At 57.9% G+C, this 19,303-nt stretch overlaps 1 protein-coding gene across 8 annotated transcripts in view; it reads right to left on the minus strand.

Moving 5' to 3' along the window:
* Window positions 1-4,629: 4,629 nt before the first annotated feature.
* LOC137347848 (zinc finger protein 235-like) overlaps window positions 4,630-19,303 on the minus strand; it is a 57,880-nt gene continuing 43,206 nt past the window's right edge. For all 8 annotated transcript variants that reach the window (XM_068012906.1, XM_068012900.1, XM_068012903.1 and 5 more), the window contains one exon: window positions 4,630-6,314. In XM_068012906.1, coding sequence (XP_067869007.1) covers window positions 5,072-5,929 — 858 coding nt within the window. In that variant the 5' untranslated portion in view covers window positions 5,930-6,314 and the 3' untranslated portion in view covers window positions 4,630-5,071. The remainder of the gene's footprint in view (window positions 6,315-19,303) is intronic.

Here is a 19,303-nt window from a genome sequence, read left to right on the forward strand (position 1 = left end):
CTAGATTAGAATTTAATCAATAGAGAAGCAGTGGCAGACATTTAAGGGGATATATCAGAATAAATACATTCCTGCTAAAAAGAAAAATTCTAAGGGGAGGACCCACCATCCTTGGTTAACAAAAGAAGTTAAGGAAAGCATCAAACTTAAGGAAAAAGCATATAATTGCGCAATGATGAGTGGCAGGTCAGATGATTGGTCAGAATATAAAGGATGGCAGAGAATGACTAAAAGGCTAATTTGGAGAAAGAAATTAGAGTAGAGTTTGAGAGGAAGCTAGCTAGAAATGTGGGAACAGATAGTGAGAGTTTCTACAGGTATTTAAAAAGGAAGAAAGTAAATAAATTGAGAGTTGGTCCTCTAGAGTGACAATGGGGAGTTAATAGTAGATAACAAGGAAATAGCAGATGAAATGAACAAATATTTTGCTTCTGACTTCACTATAGAGGATACGAAAAACATTCCAGTAATAGCTGTAAATCAGGAGGTGGAAGGAAGAGAGGAACTTGGTGAAATTATAATTACCAGTGAAGCAGTACAGACCAAACTGATGGAGCTGCAGGCTGACAAGTCCCCGGGTCCTGATGGGCTTCATCCTAGGGTCTTAAAAGAGATGGCTAATGAGGTAGTAGATGCATTGGTGTTAATTTTTCAAACTTCGCTAGATTCTGGAAAGGTTCCATCAGACTGGAAAATAGCAAATATAAATTCAAGAAGTGGGGGAGGCAGAAAACAGGTAACTATAGGCCAGTAAGCTTTATGTCTGTCATGGGGAAGGTGTTAGAATCAATCATTACTGAGGTTATAGCTGGGCACCTAGAAAAACTCAAGGTAATCGGGAATACTCAGCATGGTTTTGTGAAAGAGAGATAATGTTTAACCAATTTATTGGAACTCTTTGAAGGAGTAACATGCACTGTGGACAAAGGGGCACCCGTTGACATACTGTACTTGGATTTCCAGAAGGCATTTGACAAACTGCCACAAAAAAAGGTTATTGCGCAAAGTAGGAGCTCATGGTGTAGGGGTAACATATTAGCATGGATAGAAGATTGACTGGCTGGCAGAAAACAGAGAGTATGCATAAATGGGTCCTTTTCTGATTGGCAGGATGTGATGAAAGGAGTCCTGCAGGGGTCTGTGCTGGGGCCACAACGTTTTACAACTTAGATCAACGCAAAGGTTGGTAGGAAAGTATGTTGTGAAGTGGACATAAGGAGCTTGCAGACCGATTATAGAGAGGTTGAGCAAGTGGGCAAAAATCTGGCAGATGGAGTATAATGTGGGAAAATGTGAAGTTGTTCACTTTGGCAGGAAGAATAATAAAGCAGAGTATTACTTAAACGGAGAACGACTGCAGAATTCCAAGGTGCAGAGGGATCTAGGTATTCTAGTGCACGAGTCACAAAAAGTATGCAGGTACAGCAAGTAATAAAGAAGGCTAATGGAATGCTATCCTTTATTACAAGAGGATTTGAGAATAAAAGTAAGGATGTTATGCTTCAGTTATACAGCACATTGGTGCGACCACATCTCGAATACTGTGTGCAGTTTTGGTCTTCTTATTTAAGGAAAGATGTAAATGTGTTGGAGGCAGTTCAGAGAAGGTTTACCAAATTGATGCCTGGAATTAACAGGTTGTCTTATGAGGAAAGGTTGGACAGACTGGGCTTGTTTTCACTGTGACAGGAGACTTGATTGAAGTATATAGGATCCTGAATGGTCTTGACAAGGTGGATGTGGAGAAGATGTTTCCTCTTTGAGTGAGTCCAGAACTAGCGGTCACCTTTTTAGGAGAGATGAGGAGAAATGTTTTCTCTCAGATGGTTGTGCGACTTTAGAACACTCTGCCTCAGAAGGTGATGGAAGCAAGATCACAGAATATTTTTAAGACGAAGGTAGATTGAATCCCTTGCCTAACAACAATCTAAGGTTATCGGGGGTAGATGGGAGTGTGGGATTCGAAACAAATAGATCAGCTATGATCTTTTTGAATGGCGGAGCAGGCTCGAGGGGCCGAATGGCCTACATCTGCTCCTAATTCATAAATTTGTATGTAACATATTACCATTGATAGAGGATTAGGTAGCTAACAGGAAATGGAATAGGCATAAATGTGTTGTTCTGAGGTTGCCAAGCTGTACTAGTGGAGTGCCGCACAGGTCAGTGCTGGGGCCTCAAGTATTTACAATCTATATCAATGACTTGAATGAAGGGACAGAATGTATGGTTGCTAAATTTACTGATGACACAAAGATAGGTAGGAGAGAAAGTTGTGAAGAGGACATAAGGAGTCTGCAAAGGGATGTTAGGTTAAGTGAGTGGGCAAATATTTGGCAGATGGAATATAATGTGGGAAAGTGTGAACTTGTCCATTTTGGGTGGAAAAATAGAAAAGCAACATATTTAAGTGGAGAGACATTGCAGAACTCAGATTCAGAGGGATCTGGGTGTCCTCGTATACAAAACAAAAAAAGTTATTCAGGTACAGCAAGCGATTAAGACGACAAATGCAATGTTGTCATTTATTGCAAGGGGAATGGAATATAAAAGTAGAGATGTTTCGCGACAGTTGTACAGGGCATTGGAGAGACCATAGCTGGAGCAGTGTGTACAGTTTTGGTCTCCTTACTTAAGAAAGGATATAATTGCATTGGAAGTTCAGAGAAGGTTCACTTGACTGATTCCTGGGATGAGGGGGTTATATTATGAGGAAAGGTTGGACAGGTCAGATCTGTTTTCATTGGAGTTTAGAAGGATGAGAAGTGATCTTACTGAAACATACAAGATTCTGAGGGGACTTCACAGGGTGAATGTTGAAAGAATGTTTCCCCTTGTGGGAGATACTAAAACTATTAGGCCCTGGTTTAAAGATAAGGAGTCTCTTAATCAAGACAGAGATGAGGAGAAATTTTTTCTGAGGGTCTTGAGTCTGTGTAACTCTCTTCCCGAGAACAGTGGAGGCAGGGTCATTGAATGTTTTGAAGGTAGAGATAGACAGATTCTTGACAAACAAGGGAGTCAAAGGGTATCGGGGGGGTGGTAGGCAGGAAAGTGGAGTTGAGTCCACAAACAGATCAGCCATGATCTTATAGAATGGCAGGGCAGGCTTGAGGAGCCGAATAGCCTACTCCTAGTTCATATGTACATTCGTAGAATTCGGTGGATTGGAAATTCATGTGTTGCCATGGAGACCTGTCTGCAGTGAAGCGTCTGTTTGAGTTTCTAACTCAGACTAAACTTCTCCATCCCATAATACACATTATATCAGACATTTGATGTCATTGTATTTTAAACATGTTATGTTAATATCTCTAAACCCACAAGGGATTCAGAGACACAAACCTTTAAAAGTGGGAGGACAAGTTGATAAAGTGGTTAAAAAGCACATGGGATCCTGGGTTTTATAATTAGGGGTGTGGAGTACAAAAGGACAGAGGTCATGTAAACCTGTACAAATCATTGGTTTGGCTGCAGTTAGAATATTGGATCAAGTTTTGGGATCTTACACCAGGAAGGATGTCAAGGTCGTGGAGAGGGTGTAGAAGAGATTCACTGAGATGATACCAGGGAAGAGAGACTTTAGTTATCAGGAGAGATTAGAGAAACTGGGGCTCTTTACATTAGAACAAAGGATCATTGTAGATCTGAGGGAGGGCTTCAAAATTTCATGTAAATGAAAACTATTTCCACTAGTCAGTGAGTCAATAACTAGAGGACATCAAATTCAAATCACCACCAACAGACTCAGACCCAGGGATGAAATATCAAGCACACTGTACAAAAATGTTCAGGACACCCACTGTCCTTCTGGATCTGTGCCCAGGGGAAATGGGTTTAATGTTGTTTTCATTGAATTGATGGATGTCAATGCTGGGGAATGGAGCACCCGGAGGACCGGGTGTCTGCTTGAAGCATCCTGCAGTCAGATACAGCATGGATTAGACACAGAGTAAAGCTCCCTCTACACTAACCCATCAAACACTCCCAGGACAGACACACGAGTATGCTACCGATACCTTCCCTGGAAACCAAGGCTCGGACAGGAATTCTGGAAGTGATGGAGAGCTAGAACTTGTCCACATGAGTAATCAAAGATAGGTGAACTGAAAAAAATCTACAGTAATTATGAGGTGTTAGTCATGGCTCGGTGGCATTCTCATCCCTGACTCAGAAAGTTGAGGGTTCAACTCCATCTCCAGAGACTTGAGCATAAAACCTAGGCTGATATTCCACTGCAGTAACTGAGGGGGTGCTGCACTGTCAGAGGTCCCATCTTTCAGATGAAATCTTCAATTGATAGGTATAAAAGATCCATTGACATTATTTCGAAGAGCAAATAAGTTCTCCCCAGAGTTTTGGTGAATATTTATCCCTGAATGAACATCACTAAAACAGATTATCTGGGAATTATCATGCTACTGTCTGTGGGAACTTGCTGTGCACAAATTACAGTGGCTACACTTCAGTAGAACTTCATTGGGACATCCTGATGTTATGAAAGGTGCTACATAAATACAAGCCTTTAACAGAGGAGAAAAGGCCCAAAAATGGATCAGTCGATAACAGGATTTCAATTAGTCTTCTTGTACCCTGCAGAAAATGAATACTTGACACACTGTGTTGGAAACTAAGCTTTTATATTTGACATGTATCCAGAATATTTAACTCCAGCCAGTTATTCTGGTCATTAACAGCAACAGAAACAAATCTCAACTTTCAGAATAAACATAGTTCAGTCCTGAAGCAGCAGAATCCAACCCCTGCAGTCACTGTGAACTCGCTGATGTCTCAGCAGGGGGGGGGGGGGGGGGGGGGGATGACTGAGTGAATCACTTCCCACACACAGCACAGGTGAACGGTCTCTCCCTAGTTTGAGTGTGGAGTGCGTTGGCATGTCAGCAGATCATTTTTGCTTTTGAAGCTCTTCAGAGCCAGAAAATGTATTTAAAAGGTTTGTTATTAGAGTGAACAGGTTGGTGTGACAGAAGGTGGGATGACTGAGTGAATCCCTTCCCACACACACAACAGGTGAATGGCCTCTCCCCAGTGTCAGTGCGTTGGTGTTGCATCAGGCGTCTTCTGCATTTAAAGCTCTTCTCATAGTCACAGGTCTCTTAGAAGTGTGAACTCGCTGGTGTCTCAGCAGGTTGGATGACTGAGTGAATCCCTTCCTACACACTGAGCAGGTGAATGGCCTCTCCCCAGTGTGAACTCGCTCATGTGTCAGCAGGTTTGATGAGTGAGTGAATCCCTTCTCACACACAGAGCAGGTGAATGGCCTCTCCCCAGTGTGAACAGACTGGTGCACCCGCAGGTTTGATGGATGACTGAATCCCTTCCCACATGCAGAGCAGGTGAACGGTCTCTCCCCAGTGTGAACAGACTGGTGCATCTGAAGATTTGATGAACGAGCAAATCCCTTCCCACATACGGAGCAGATGAACAACCTCTCCCCAGTGTGAACTCGCTGATGTGTCAGCAAGTGGGATAATCGAGTGAATCCCTTCCCACATGTGGAGCAGGCGAACGGCCTCTCTCCAGTGTGAGTGGTCTGGTGTTGCATCAGTTGGCTTCTGCTTTTAAAGCTCTTCTCACAGTCAGAACATTTAAAAGATTTGTTATCAGAGTGAACAAGTTGGTGTGTCAGCAGGTGAGATGACTGAGTGAATCCCTTTCCACACATGGAACAGGTGAATGGTCTCTCCCCAGTGTGAACTTGCTGGTGAGTCAGCAGGTGGGATGATCGAGTAAATCCTTTCCCACACACGGAGCAGGTGAACGGCCTCTCTCCAGTGTGACTTCGGTGATGGGTTTCCAATTCTGATAAGGAATTGAATCCCTTCTCACAAACAGAGCAGGTGAACGGTCTCTCCCCAGTGTGAGTGCGTCGATGAATTTCCAGCCGGGATGGGTAACGGAATCTCATCTCACAGTCTCCACATTTCCACGGTTTCTCCGTGGTATGGGTGTCCTTGTGTCTCTCCAGGTTGGACAATCAGTTGGAGCCTCGTCCACACACAGAACACTTGTACGGTTTCTCTTCAATGTGAATGGTGTGATTTTTTTTCAGGCTGTGTAACTGGTGAAAGCTCTTTCCACAGTCAGTGCACTGGAACACTCTCACTCGGGTGTGTGTGTCTCACTGCTTTTCCAGTCACACCGATGTTTGAAATCTTTTCCCACAGACAGAACAAACATTTCTCCTTCCACATTCAAAGGACAATGATATTCAGATCCTGATGTATCGAGTGACTCTGTCAATGATGTTTGGGTTTCAGTTTCCCATCTGTAAATCTTTCCCTTCTGATACCCTGTAAAAGGAGCTTACAATAGACATCACTCAGTCCAGGACAGAAATTCAGAACAGATAATTCTAGTTTCTATAGAACATTCTTTCCTCTCTTGTTCCCCCAAACATATGATCCATTCAAACTAAAGAAGCTAAACTAAGCAACAAATTTCCAACAAAAGCAAAGGTAACCTTCCCAATGAAACCAGAATGTTGTTAACAGTGTCTGTGAGACACTCTGTACCCGGAGGTGCCCTGGTTGCAGAAGGTATCAAGCATGCCACATCCCCAGGGCCACCCGGGCATGGACAAGACCACGGAAGAGAGATCAGCAGCCACAGTGACACACCCACCCTGGGCCCCGCACATCCTGGACCTGCATATTGTTGTTTTAACCAGGCCCAGAGAAGATGTTCCAACTTACACACCCCTCTCCACACTGAGTAACCTGCACAATAAATGGTTGGACACTGAGAAGTCTAGAGGTACAGAGCAACCTTGGCGTGCATGTCCACAGATCCCTGAAGGTGGCTGGACAAGTAGATAAGGTGGTTCAGAAGGCATACAGGATATTTGCATTTATTAGCCGAGACACAGAATACAAGAGCAGGGAGGTTATGCTGGAACTGGATAAAACACTGGTTCGGCCACAGATGGAGTACTGTGTGCAGTTCTGGTCATCAAACTACAAGAAAGATATGATTAGAGAGGGTACAGAGGAGATTTATGAGGATGTCACCTGGACTGGAGAATTTTCTCTACGAAGGAAGACTGGTTAGATGAGGGCTGTTTTCTTTGGAACAGAGGAGGCTGAGGGGAGACTTAAGTGTATAAAATTATTGAAGGGTCTAGATAGAAAGGACCAAGTCTCCTTGGATGAGGGGTCCATAACCAGGGGGCATAGATTTAGGGTTAAGAGGCAGGAGTTCAGAGGGGATTCGAGGTGAGTTTTTTACTCACCGAGAGGGTGGCGGGATCTGCAACTCACTGCTTGGGAGGGTGGTAGAGGCAGAAATCCTCAACATTTAAAAAGTACTTGGATATGCACTTGATGTGCTCTAACCTACAAGGCTACAGACCAAGAACTAGAAAGTGAGGTTAAGCTGGATGGCTCCTTGTCGGCTGGCGCGGACACGATGGGCCGAATGGCCTCTTTCCATGCTGTAAATTTCTATGATTCTAAGTTGAGGAGCAGCCTGGGAGTGAGTGAAGCTGCTTAAAACCCTGTTGTGCAGGATGCTCCATCTCCTTAGACCAAGTAGGGAACAGAGACCCTGAGGCCCCATCCAGTCCCGGTCCTTCACCAAGATTGCCGTGCATGCGCCCTATCCAAGATGGCGGCCAGTGACCCCGCTCCCCCAGGCCTGTCATTGTCACTGCAGGGTAAACACAGGCCCCATGGACTCTTATTCAGGGCCTCAGGCCTACCCCAGGTGTTTATGATGCTTCCCAGCTCACCCACAGCTCCAATTCCTCTCCTGCGTCCACAATCTCTTCACGCCTTCTGAGCCGCCTACTCCCCCTCAGTCCGTCTCCACTACCCGCACTATGCATGCTCAGAGCACAGTCTGATTCTGACACACTGGGGTTCCTATAGTCATTGATTGGCGACTTTCTGACCCGTGGGGAGTCCTAGGTAAACACTCCAACACTTAAAGCTCAAATTGTTGAATGGAATCATCCATCGAGAAAATTAAATAAATTATACAGACCTGGACAAAAATTAGGCTTGGGCTGATATGTGGAAAGCAACATTCGCAGCCACGCAAGTGGTGGGTAATGACAATCTCCAACAAAATGGAATCTAACCATCTCCCCTCAACATTCAATGGTATTACCATTGCTGAATTCCCCACTATCATGACCAGAAACGGAACATACTGTGGCTACAAGAGCAGGTCAGAGGCTGAGAATCCTGCAGCATGTAACTCACCTCCTGACTCCCCAAAGCCTGTTCACCAGCTACAAAGCACAAGTGAGGAGTGTCATACAATATACGCTCCACTTGCCTGGATGGGTGCAGCTCCAACACCACTCAGGAAGCTCGACACTATCTAGGACAAAGCAGCCCGTTTGATCGGTGTGCCATCCACAACCTTAAAGATTCACTCCGTCTGCCACCGACACACAGTTGCAGCAGTGTGTATCATATACAAGATGCACTGCAGAAAATCAGCATACCTCCTTCAGCACCATCCAAACCCACATATCTTCCACCTAGAAGGACAAGGGCAGCAGATGCATGGGAACACCACCACCTGAAAGTTCCCCTCCAAGCCACACACCATCCTGACTTGGAAATATATCGCCGTTCCTTCAGTCACTGGGTCAAAATTCTCAAACACCCTTCCTAACAGCACTGTGGGAGTACCCGCATCAGATGGACTGCAGTGTTTCAAGGTGGCAGCTCACCACCACCTTCTCAAGAGCAATTAGGGATGGGCAACAAATGCTGGCCTTGCCAGTGACGCCCACAACACATAAAACAAAATTTTTTAAAAAGATACCCGAGTGCCTTGGCCATCCACTATAGTGTAAAGAACAATCGGACTGCAGTTCTTTACCCACGTTTGGACTTAGGAATCAGAGGATGCTTTCACAACTTGCAGATGACACCAAATTGGGTGATAGAACTAATAATGTGGAGGACTGCACTGAAATCCAGGAAAACATAAACAGGCTGGCAGACTGGTCAGATAAATGGGAAATGAAATTCGGGACAGTGAAATGTGAGTTGATTAATTTCAGGAGGAGTAATAAGGATGCCAATTATTGATGAGGGAGCGCAAGAAGGAGCGCGAGAGGGAGCGCACGGCGGGTGCGGAGGTTTAAAAATCGCACCAAAAACCCAGAGCCGGAGACCACAGACCGGGCAAGAGAGAGACAGAGAGAGAGGAGCACGGCGGGAGCGGAGAGGGAGAGAGAGGAGCACGGCGGGAGCGGAGAGGGAGAGAGAGGAGCACGGCGGGAGCGGAGAGGGAGAGAGAGGAGCACGGCGGGAGCGGAGAGGGAGAGAGAGGAGCACGGCGGGAGCGGAGAGGGAGAGAGAGGAGCACGGCGGGAGCGGAGAGGGAGAGAGAGGAGCACGGCGGGAGCGGAGAGGGAGAGAGAGGAGCACGGCGGGAGCGGAGAGGGAGAGAGAGGAGCACGGCGGGAGCGGAGAGGGAGAGAGAGGAGCACGGCGGGAGCGGAGAGGGAGAGAGAGGAGCACGGCGGGAGCGGAGAGGGAGAGAGAGGAGCACGGCGGGAGCGGAGAGGGAGAGAGAGGAGCACGGCGGGAGCGGAGAGGGAGAGAGAGGAGCACGGCGGGAGCGGAGAGGGAGAGAGAGGAGCACGGCGGGAGCGGAGAGGGAGAGAGAGGAGCACGGCGGGAGCGGAGAGGGAGAGAGAGGAGCACGGCGGGAGCGGAGAGGGAGAGAGAGGAGCACGGCGGGAGCGGAGAGGGAGAGAGAGGAGCACGGCGGGAGCGGAGAGGGAGAGAGAGGAGCACGGCGGGAGCGGAGAGGGAGAGAGAGGAGCACGGCGGGAGCGGAGAGGGAGAGAGAGGAGCACGGCGGGAGCGGAGAGGGAGAGAGAGGAGCACGGCGGGAGCGGAGAGGGAGAGAGAGGAGCACGGCGGGAGCGGAGAGGGAGAGAGAGGAGCACGGCGGGAGCGGAGAGGGAGAGAGAGGAGCACGGCGGGAGCGGAGAGGGAGAGAGAGGAGCACGGCGGGAGCGGAGAGGGAGAGAGAGGAGCACGGCGGGAGCGGAGAGGGAGAGAGAGGAGCACGGCGGGAGCGGAGAGGGAGAGAGAGGAGCACGGCGGGAGCGGAGAGGGAGAGAGAGGAGCACGGCGGGAGCGGAGAGGGAGAGAGAGGAGCACGGCGGGAGCGGAGAGGGAGAGAGAGGAGCACGGCGGGAGCGGAGAGGGAGAGAGAGGAGCACGGCGGGAGCGGAGAGGGAGAGAGAGGAGCACGGCGGGAGCGGAGAGGGAGAGAGAGGAGCACGGCGGGAGCGGAGAGGGAGAGAGAGGAGCACGGCGGGAGCGGAGAGGGAGAGAGAGGAGCACGGCGGGAGCGGAGAGGGAGAGAGAGGAGCACGGCGGGAGCGGAGAGGGAGAGAGAGGAGCACGGCGGGAGCGGAGAGGGAGAGAGAGGAGCACGGCGGGAGCGGAGAGGGAGAGAGAGGAGCACGGCGGGAGCGGAGAGGGAGAGAGAGGAGCACGGCGGGAGCGGAGAGGGAGAGAGAGGAGCACGGCGGGAGCGGAGAGGGAGAGAGAGGAGCACGGCGGGAGCGGAGAGGGAGAGAGAGGAGCACGGCGGGAGCGGAGAGGGAGAGAGAGGAGCACGGCGGGAGCGGAGAGGGAGAGAGAGGAGCACGGCGGGAGCGGAGAGGGAGAGAGAGGAGCACGGCGGGAGCGGAGAGGGAGAGAGAGGAGCACGGCGGGAGCGGAGAGGGAGAGAGAGGAGCACGGCGGGAGCGGAGAGGGAGAGAGAGGAGCACGGCGGGAGCGGAGAGGGAGAGAGAGGAGCACGGCGGGAGCGGAGAGGGAGAGAGAGGAGCACGGCGGGAGCGGAGAGGGAGAGAGAGGAGCACGGCGGGAGCGGAGAGGGAGAGAGAGGAGCACGGCGGGAGCGGAGAGGGAGAGAGAGGAGCACGGCGGGAGCGGAGAGGGAGAGAGAGGAGCACGGCGGGAGCGGAGAGGGAGAGAGAGAGGAGCACGGCGGGAGCGGAGAGGGAGAGAGAGAGGAGCACGGCGGGAGCGGAGAGGGAGAGAGAGAGGAGCACGGCGGGAGCGGAGAGGGAGAGAGAGAGGAGCACGGCGGGAGCGGAGAGGGAGAGAGAGAGGAGCACGGCGGGAGCGGAGAGGGAGAGAGAGAGGAGCACGGCGGGAGCGGAGAGGAGAGAGAGAGAGGAGCACGGCGGGAGCGGAGAGGGAGAGAGAGAGAGGAGCACGGCGGGAGCGGAGAGGGAGAGAGAGAGAGGAGCACGGCGGGAGCGGAGAGGGAGAGAGAGAGAGGAGCACGGCGGGAGCGGAGAGGGAGAGAGAGAGAGAGGAGCACGGCGGGAGCGGAGAGGGAGAGAGAGAGAGAGGAGCACGGCGGGAGCGGAGAGGGAGAGAGAGAGAGAGGAGCACGGCGGGAGCGGAGAGGGAGAGAGAGAGAGAGGAGCACGGCGGGAGCGGAGAGGGAGAGAGAGAGAGAGGAGCACGGCGGGAGCGGAGAGGGAGAGAGAGAGAGAGGAGCACGGCGGGAGCGGAGAGGGAGAGAGAGAGAGAGGAGCACGGCGGGAGCGGAGAGGGAGAGAGAGAGAGAGGAGCACGGCGGGAGCGGAGAGGGAGAGAGAGAGAGAGGAGCACGGCGGGAGCGGAGAGGGAGAGAGAGAGAGAGGAGCACGGCGGGAGCGGAGAGGGAGAGAGAGAGAGAGGAGCACGGCGGGAGCGGAGAGGGAGAGAGAGAGAGAGGAGCACGGCGGGAGCGGAGAGGGAGAGAGAGAGAGAGGAGCACGGCGGGAGCGGAGAGGGAGAGAGAGAGAGAGGAGCACGGCGGGAGCGGAGAGGGAGAGAGAGAGAGAGGAGCACGGCGGGAGCGGAGAGGGAGAGAGAGAGAGAGGAGCACGGCGGGAGCGGAGAGGGAGAGAGAGAGAGAGGAGCACGGCGGGAGCGGAGAGGGAGAGAGAGAGAGAGGAGCACGGCGGGAGCGGAGAGGGAGAGAGAGAGAGAGGAGCACGGCGGGAGCGGAGAGGGAGAGAGAGAGAGAGGAGCACGGCGGGAGCGGAGAGGGAGAGAGAGAGAGAGGAGCACGGCGGGAGCGGAGAGGGAGAGAGAGAGAGAGGAGCACGGCGGGAGCGGAGAGGGAGAGAGAGAGAGAGGAGCACGGCGGGAGCGGAGAGGGAGAGAGAGAGAGAGGAGCACGGCGGGAGCGGAGAGGGAGAGAGAGAGAGAGGAGCACGGCGGGAGCGGAGAGGGAGAGAGAGAGAGAGGAGCACGGCGGGAGCGGAGAGGGAGAGAGAGAGAGAGGAGCACGGCGGGAGCGGAGAGGGAGAGAGAGAGAGAGGAGCACGGCGGGAGCGGAGAGGGAGAGAGAGAGAGAGGAGCACGGCGGGAGCGGAGAGGGAGAGAGAGAGAGAGGAGCACGGCGGGAGCGGAGAGGGAGAGAGAGAGAGAGGAGCACGGCGGGAGCGGAGAGGGAGAGAGAGAGAGAGGAGCACGGCGGGAGCGGAGAGGGAGAGAGAGAGAGAGGAGCACGGCGGGAGCGGAGAGGGAGAGAGAGAGAGAGGAGCACGGCGGGAGCGGAGAGGGAGAGAGAGAGAGAGGAGCACGGCGGGAGCGGAGAGGGAGAGAGAGAGAGAGGAGCACGGCGGGAGCGGAGAGGGAGAGAGAGAGAGAGGAGCACGGCGGGAGCGGAGAGGGAGAGAGAGAGAGAGGAGCACGGCGGGAGCGGAGAGGGAGAGAGAGAGAGAGGAGCACGGCGGGAGCGGAGAGGGAGAGAGAGAGAGAGGAGCACGGCGGGAGCGGAGAGGGAGAGAGAGAGAGAGGAGCACGGCGGGAGCGGAGAGGGAGAGAGAGAGAGAGGAGCACGGCGGGAGCGGAGAGGGAGAGAGAGAGAGAGGAGCACGGCGGGAGCGGAGAGGGAGAGAGAGAGAGAGGAGCACGGCGGGAGCGGAGAGGGAGAGAGAGAGAGAGGAGCACGGCGGGAGCGGAGAGGGAGAGAGAGAGAGAGGAGCACGGCGGGAGCGGAGAGGGAGAGAGAGAGAGAGGAGCACGGCGGGAGCGGAGAGGGAGAGAGAGAGAGAGGAGCACGGCGGGAGCGGAGAGGGAGAGAGAGAGAGAGGAGCACGGCGGGAGCGGAGAGGGAGAGAGAGAGAGAGGAGCACGGCGGGAGCGGAGAGGGAGAGAGAGAGAGAGGAGCACGGCGGGAGCGGAGAGGGAGAGAGAGAGAGAGGAGCACGGCGGGAGCGGAGAGGGAGAGAGAGAGAGAGGAGCACGGCGGGAGCGGAGAGGGAGAGAGAGAGAGAGGAGCACGGCGGGAGCGGAGAGGGAGAGAGAGAGAGAGGAGCACGGCGGGAGCGGAGAGGGAGAGAGAGAGAGAGGAGCACGGCGGGAGCGGAGAGGGAGAGAGAGAGAGAGGAGCACGGCGGGAGCGGAGAGGGAGAGAGAGAGAGAGGAGCACGGCGGGAGCGGAGAGGGAGAGAGAGAGAGAGGAGCACGGCGGGAGCGGAGAGGGAGAGAGAGAGAGAGGAGCACGGCGGGAGCGGAGAGGGAGAGAGAGAGAGAGGAGCACGGCGGGAGCGGAGAGGGAGAGAGAGAGAGAGGAGCACGGCGGGAGCGGAGAGGGAGAGAGAGAGAGAGGAGCACGGCGGGAGCGGAGAGGGAGAGAGAGAGAGAGGAGCACGGCGGGAGCGGAGAGGGAGAGAGAGAGAGAGGAGCACGGCGGGAGCGGAGAGGGAGAGAGAGAGAGAGGAGCACGGCGGGAGCGGAGAGGGAGAGAGAGAGAGAGGAGCACGGCGGGAGCGGAGAGGGAGAGAGAGAGAGAGGAGCACGGCGGGAGCGGAGAGGGAGAGAGAGAGAGAGGAGCACGGCGGGAGCGGAGAGGGAGAGAGAGAGAGAGGAGCACGGCGGGAGCGGAGAGGGAGAGAGAGAGAGAGGAGCACGGCGGGAGCGGAGAGGGAGAGAGAGAGAGAGGAGCACGGCGGGAGCGGAGAGGGAGAGAGAGAGAGAGGAGCACGGCGGGAGCGGAGAGGGAGAGAGAGAGAGAGGAGCACGGCGGGAGCGGAGAGGGAGAGAGAGAGAGAGGAGCACGGCGGGAGCGGAGAGGGAGAGAGAGAGAGAGGAGCACGGCGGGAGCGGAGAGGGAGAGAGAGAGAGAGGAGCACGGCGGGAGCGGAGAGGGAGAGAGAGAGAGGAGCACGGCGGGAGCGGAGAGGGAGAGAGAGAGAGAGGAGCACGGCGGGAGCGGAGAGGGAGAGAGAGAGAGAGGAGCACGGCGGGAGCGGAGAGGGAGAGAGAGAGAGAGGAGCACGGCGGGAGCGGAGAGGGAGAGAGAGAGAGAGGAGCACGGCGGGAGCGGAGAGGGAGAGAGAGAGAGAGGAGCACGGCGGGAGCGGAGAGGGAGAGAGAGAGAGAGGAGCACGGCGGGAGCGGAGAGGGAGAGAGAGAGAGAGGAGCACGGCGGGAGCGGAGAGGGAGAGAGAGAGAGAGGAGCACGGCGGGAGCGGAGAGGGAGAGAGAGGAGCACGGCGGGAGCGGAGAGGGAGAGAGAGGAGCACGGCGGGAGCGGAGAGGGAGAGAGAGGAGCACGGCGGGAGCGGAGAGGGAGAGAGAGGAGCACGGCGGGAGCGGAGAGGGAGAGAGAGGAGCACGGCGGGAGCGGAGAGGGAGAGAGAGGAGCACGGCGGGAGCGGAGAGGGAGAGAGAGGAGCACGGCGGGAGCGGAGAGGGAGAGAGAGGAGCACGGCGGGAGCGGAGAGGGAGAGAGAGGAGCACGGCGGGAGCGGAGAGGGAGAGAGAGGAGCACGGCGGGAGCGGAGAGGGAGAGAGAGGAGCACGGCGGGAGCGGAGAGGGAGAGAGAGGAGCACGGCGGGAGCGGAGAGGGAGAGAGAGGAGCACGGCGGGAGCGGAGAGGGAGAGAGAGGAGCACGGCGGGAGCGGAGAGGGAGAGAGAGGAGCACGGCGGGAGCGGAGAGGGAGAGAGAGGAGCACGGCGGGAGCGGAGAGGGAGAGAGAGGAGCACGGCGGGAGCGGAGAGGGAGAGAGAGGAGCACGGCGGGAGCGGAGAGGGAGAGAGAGGAGCACGGCGGGAGCGGAGAGGGAGAGAGAGGAGCACGGCGGGAGCGGAGAGGGAGAGAGAGGAGCACGGCGGGAGCGGAGAGGGAGAGAGAGGAGCACGGCGGGAGCGGAGAGGGAGAGAGAGGAGCACGGCGGGAGCGGAGAGGGAGAGAGAGGAGCACGGCGGGAGCGGAGAGGGAGAGAGAGGAGCACGGCGGGAGCGGAGAGGGAGAGAGAGGAGCACGGCGGGAGCGGAGAGGGAGAGAGAGGAGCACGGCGGGAGCGGAGAGGGAGAGAGAGGAGCACGGCGGGAGCGGAGAGGGAGAGAGAGGAGCACGGCGGGAGCGGAGAGGGAGAGAGAGGAGCACGGCGGGAGCGGAGAGGGAGAGAGAGGAGCACGGCGGGAGCGGAGAGGGAGAGAGAGGAGCACGGCGGGAGCGGAGAGGGAGAGAGAGGAGCACGGCGGGAGCGGAGAGGGAGAGAGAGGAGCACGGCGGGAGCGGAGAGGGAGAGAGAGGAGCACGGCGGGAGCGGAGAGGGAGAGAGAGGAGCACGGCGGGAGCGGAGAGGGAGAGAGAGGAGCACGGCGGGAGCGGAGAGGGAGAGAGAGGAGCACGGCGGGAGCGGAGAGGGAGAGAGAGGAGCACGGCGGGAGCGGAGAGGGAGAGAGAGGAGCACGGCGGGAGCGGAGAGGGAGAGAGAGGAGCACGGCGGGAGCGGAGAGGGAGAGAGAGGAGCACGGCGGGAGCGGAGAGGGAGAGAGAGGAGCACGGCGGGAGCGGAGAGGGAGAGAGAGGAGCACGGCGGGAGCGGAGAGGGAGAGAGAGGAGCACGGCGGGAGCGGAGAGGGAGAGAGAGGAGCACGGCGGGAGCGGAGAGGGAGAGAGAGGAGCACGGCGGGAGCGGAGAGGGAGAGAGAGGAGCACGGCGGGAGCGGAGAGGGAGAGAGAGGAGCACGGCGGGAGCGGAGAGGGAGAGAGAGGAGCACGGCGGGAGCGGAGAGGGAGAGAGAGGAGCACGGCGGGAGCGGAGAGGGAGAGAGAGGAGCACGGCGGGAGCGGAGAGGGAGAGAGAGGAGCACGGCGGGAGCGGAGAGGGAGAGAGAGGAGCACGGCGGGAGCGGAGAGGGAGAGAGAGGAGCACGGCGGGAGCGGAGAGGGAGAGAGAGGAGCACGGCGGGAGCGGAGAGGGAGAGAGAGGAGCACGGCGGGAGCGGAGAGGGAGAGAGAGGAGCACGGCGGGAGCGGAGAGGGAGAGAGAGGAGCACGGCGGGAGCGGAGAGGGAGAGAGAGGAGCACGGCGGGAGCGGAGAGGGAGAGAGAGGAGCACGGCGGGAGCGGAGAGGGAGAGAGAGGAGCACGGCGGGAGCGGAGAGGGAGAGAGAGGAGCACGGCGGGAGCGGAGAGGGAGAGAGAGGAGCACGGCGGGAGCGGAGAGGGAGAGAGAGGAGCACGGCGGGAGCGGAGAGGGAGAGAGAGGAGCACGGCGGGAGCGGAGAGGGAGAGAGAGGAGCACGGCGGGAGCGGAGAGGGAGAGAGAGGAGCACGGCGGGAGCGGAGAGGGAGAGAGAGGAGCACGGCGGGAGCGGAGAGGGAGAGAGAGGAGCACGGCGGGAGCGGAGAGGGAGAGAGAGGAGCACGGCGGGAGCGGAGAGGGAGAGAGAGGAGCACGGCGGGAGCGGAGAGGGAGAGAGAGGAGCACGGCGGGAGCGGAGAGGGAGAGAGAGGAGCACGGCGGGAGCGGAGAGGGAGAGAGAGGAGCACGGCGGGAGCGGAGAGGGAGAGAGAGGAGCACGGCGGGAGCGGAGAGGGAGAGAGAGGAGCACGGCGGGAGCGGAGAGGGAGAGAGAGGAGCACGGCGGGAGCGGAGAGGGAGAGAGAGGAGCACGGCGGGAGCGGAGAGGGAGAGAGAGGAGCACGGCGGGAGCGGAGAGGGAGAGAGAGGAGCACGGCGGGAGCGGAGAGGGAGAGAGAGGAGCACGGCGGGAGCGGAGAGGGAGAGAGAGGAGCACGGCGGGAGCGGAGAGGGAGAGAGAGGAGCACGGCGGGAGCGGAGAGGGAGAGAGAGGAGCACGGCGGGAGCGGAGAGGGAGAGAGAGGAGCACGGCGGGAGCGGAGAGGGAGAGAGAGGAGCACGGCGGGAGCGGAGAGGGAGAGAGAGGAGCACGGCGGGAGCGGAGAGGGAGAGAGAGGAGCACGGCGGGAGCGGAGAGGGAGAGAGAGGAGCACGGCGGGAGCGGAGAGGGAGAGAGAGGAGCACGGCGGGAGCGGAGAGGGAGAGAGAGGAGCACGGCGGGAGCGGAGAGGGAGAGAGAGGAGCACGGCGGGAGCGGAGAGGGAGAGAGAGGAGCACGGCGGGAGCGGAGAGGGAGAGAGAGGAGCACGGCGGGAGCGGAGAGGGAGAGAGAGGAGCACGGCGGGAGCGGAGAGGGAGAGAGAGGAGCACGGCGGGAGCGGAGAGGGAGAGAGAGGAGCACGGCGGGAGCGGAGAGGGAGAGAGAGGAGCACGGCGGGAGCGGAGAGGGAGAGAGAGGAGCACGGCGGGAGCGGAGAGGGAGAGAGAGGAGCACGGCGGGAGCGGAGAGGGAGAGAGAGGAGCACGGCGGGAGCGGAGAGGGAGAGAGAGGAGCACGGCGGGAGCGGAGAGGGAGAGAGAGGAGCACGGCGGGAGCGGAGAGGGAGAGAGAGGAGCACGGCGGGAGCGGAGAGGGAGAGAGAGGAGCACGGCGGGAGCGGAGAGGGAGAGAGAGGAGCACGGCGGGAGCGGAGAGGGAGAGAGAGGAGCACGGCGGGAGCGGAGAGGGAGAGAGAGGAGCACGGCGGGAGCGGAGAGGGAGAGAGAGGAGCACGGCGGGAGCGGAGAGGGAGAGAGAGGAGCACGGCGGGAGCGGAGAGGGAGAGAGAGGAGCACGGCGGGAGCGGAGAGGGAGAGAGAGGAGCACGGCGGGAGCGGAGAGGGAGAGAGAGGAGCACGGCGGGAGCGGAGAGGGAGAGAGAGGAGCACGGCGGGAGCGGAGAGGGAGAGAGAGGAGCACGGCGGGAGCGGAGAGGGAGAGAGAGGAGCACGGCGGGAGCGGAGAGGGAGAGAGAGGAGCACGGCGGGAGCGGAGAGGGAGAGAGAGGAGCACGGCGGGAGCGGAGAGGGAGAGAGAGGAGCACGGCGGGAGCGGAGAGGGAGAGAGAGGAGCACGGCGGGAGCGGAGAGGGAGAGAGAGGAGCACGGCGGGAGCGGAGAGGGAGAGAGAGGAGCACGGCGGGAGCGGAGAGGGAGAGAGAGGAGCACGGCGGGAGCGGAGAGGGAGAGAGAGGAGCACGGCGGGAGCGGAGAGGGAGAGAGAGGAGCACGGCGGGAGCGGAGAGGGAGAGAGAGGAGCACGGCGGGAGCGGAGAGGGAGAGAGAGGAGCACGGCGGGAGCGGAGAGGGAGAGAGAGGAGCACGGCGGGAGCGGAGAGGGAGAGAGAGGAGCACGGCGGGAGCGGAGAGGGAGAGAGAGGAGCACGGCGGGAGCGGAGAGGGAGAGAGAGGAGCACGGCGGGAGCGGAGAGGGAGAGAGAGGAGCACGGCGGGAGCGGAGAGGGAGAGAGAGGAGCACGGCGGGAGCGGAGAGGGAGAGAGAGGAGCACGGCGGGAGCGGAGAGGGAGAGAGAGGAGCACGGCGGGAGCGGAGAGGGAGAGAGAGGAGCACGGCGGGAGCGGAGAGGGAGAGAGAGGAGCACGGCGGGAGCGGAGAGGGAGAGAGAGGAGCACGGCGGGAGCGGAGAGGGAGAGAGAGGAGCACGGCGGGAGCGGAGAGGGAGAGAGAGGAGCACGGCGGGAGCGGAGAGGGAGAGAGAGGAGCACGGCGGGAGCGGAGAGGGAGAGAGAGGAGCACGGCGGGAGCGGAGAGGGAGAGAGAGGAGCACGGCGGGAGCGGAGAGGGAGAGAGAGGAGCACGGCGGGAGCGGAGAGGGAGAGAGAGGAGCACGGCGGGAGCGGAGAGGGAGAGAGAGGAGCACGGCGGGAGCGGAGAGGGAGAGAGAGGAGCACGGCGGGAGCGGAGAGGGAGAGAGAGGAGCACGGCGGGAGCGGAGAGGGAGAGAGAGGAGCACGGCGGGAGCGGAGAGGGAGAGAGAGGAGCACGGCGGGAGCGGAGAGGGAGAGAGAGGAGCACGGCGGGAGCGGAGAGGGAGAGAGAGGAGCACGGCGGGAGCGGAGAGGGAGAGAGAGGAGCACGGCGGGAGCGGAGAGGGAGAGAGAGGAGCACGGCGGGAGCGGAGAGGGAGAG

The sequence above is a fragment of the Heterodontus francisci genome, chromosome 32 (genome assembly GCF_036365525.1).
Source record: "Heterodontus francisci isolate sHetFra1 chromosome 32, sHetFra1.hap1, whole genome shotgun sequence".
Lineage (NCBI taxonomy): Eukaryota > Metazoa > Chordata > Chondrichthyes > Heterodontiformes > Heterodontidae > Heterodontus > Heterodontus francisci.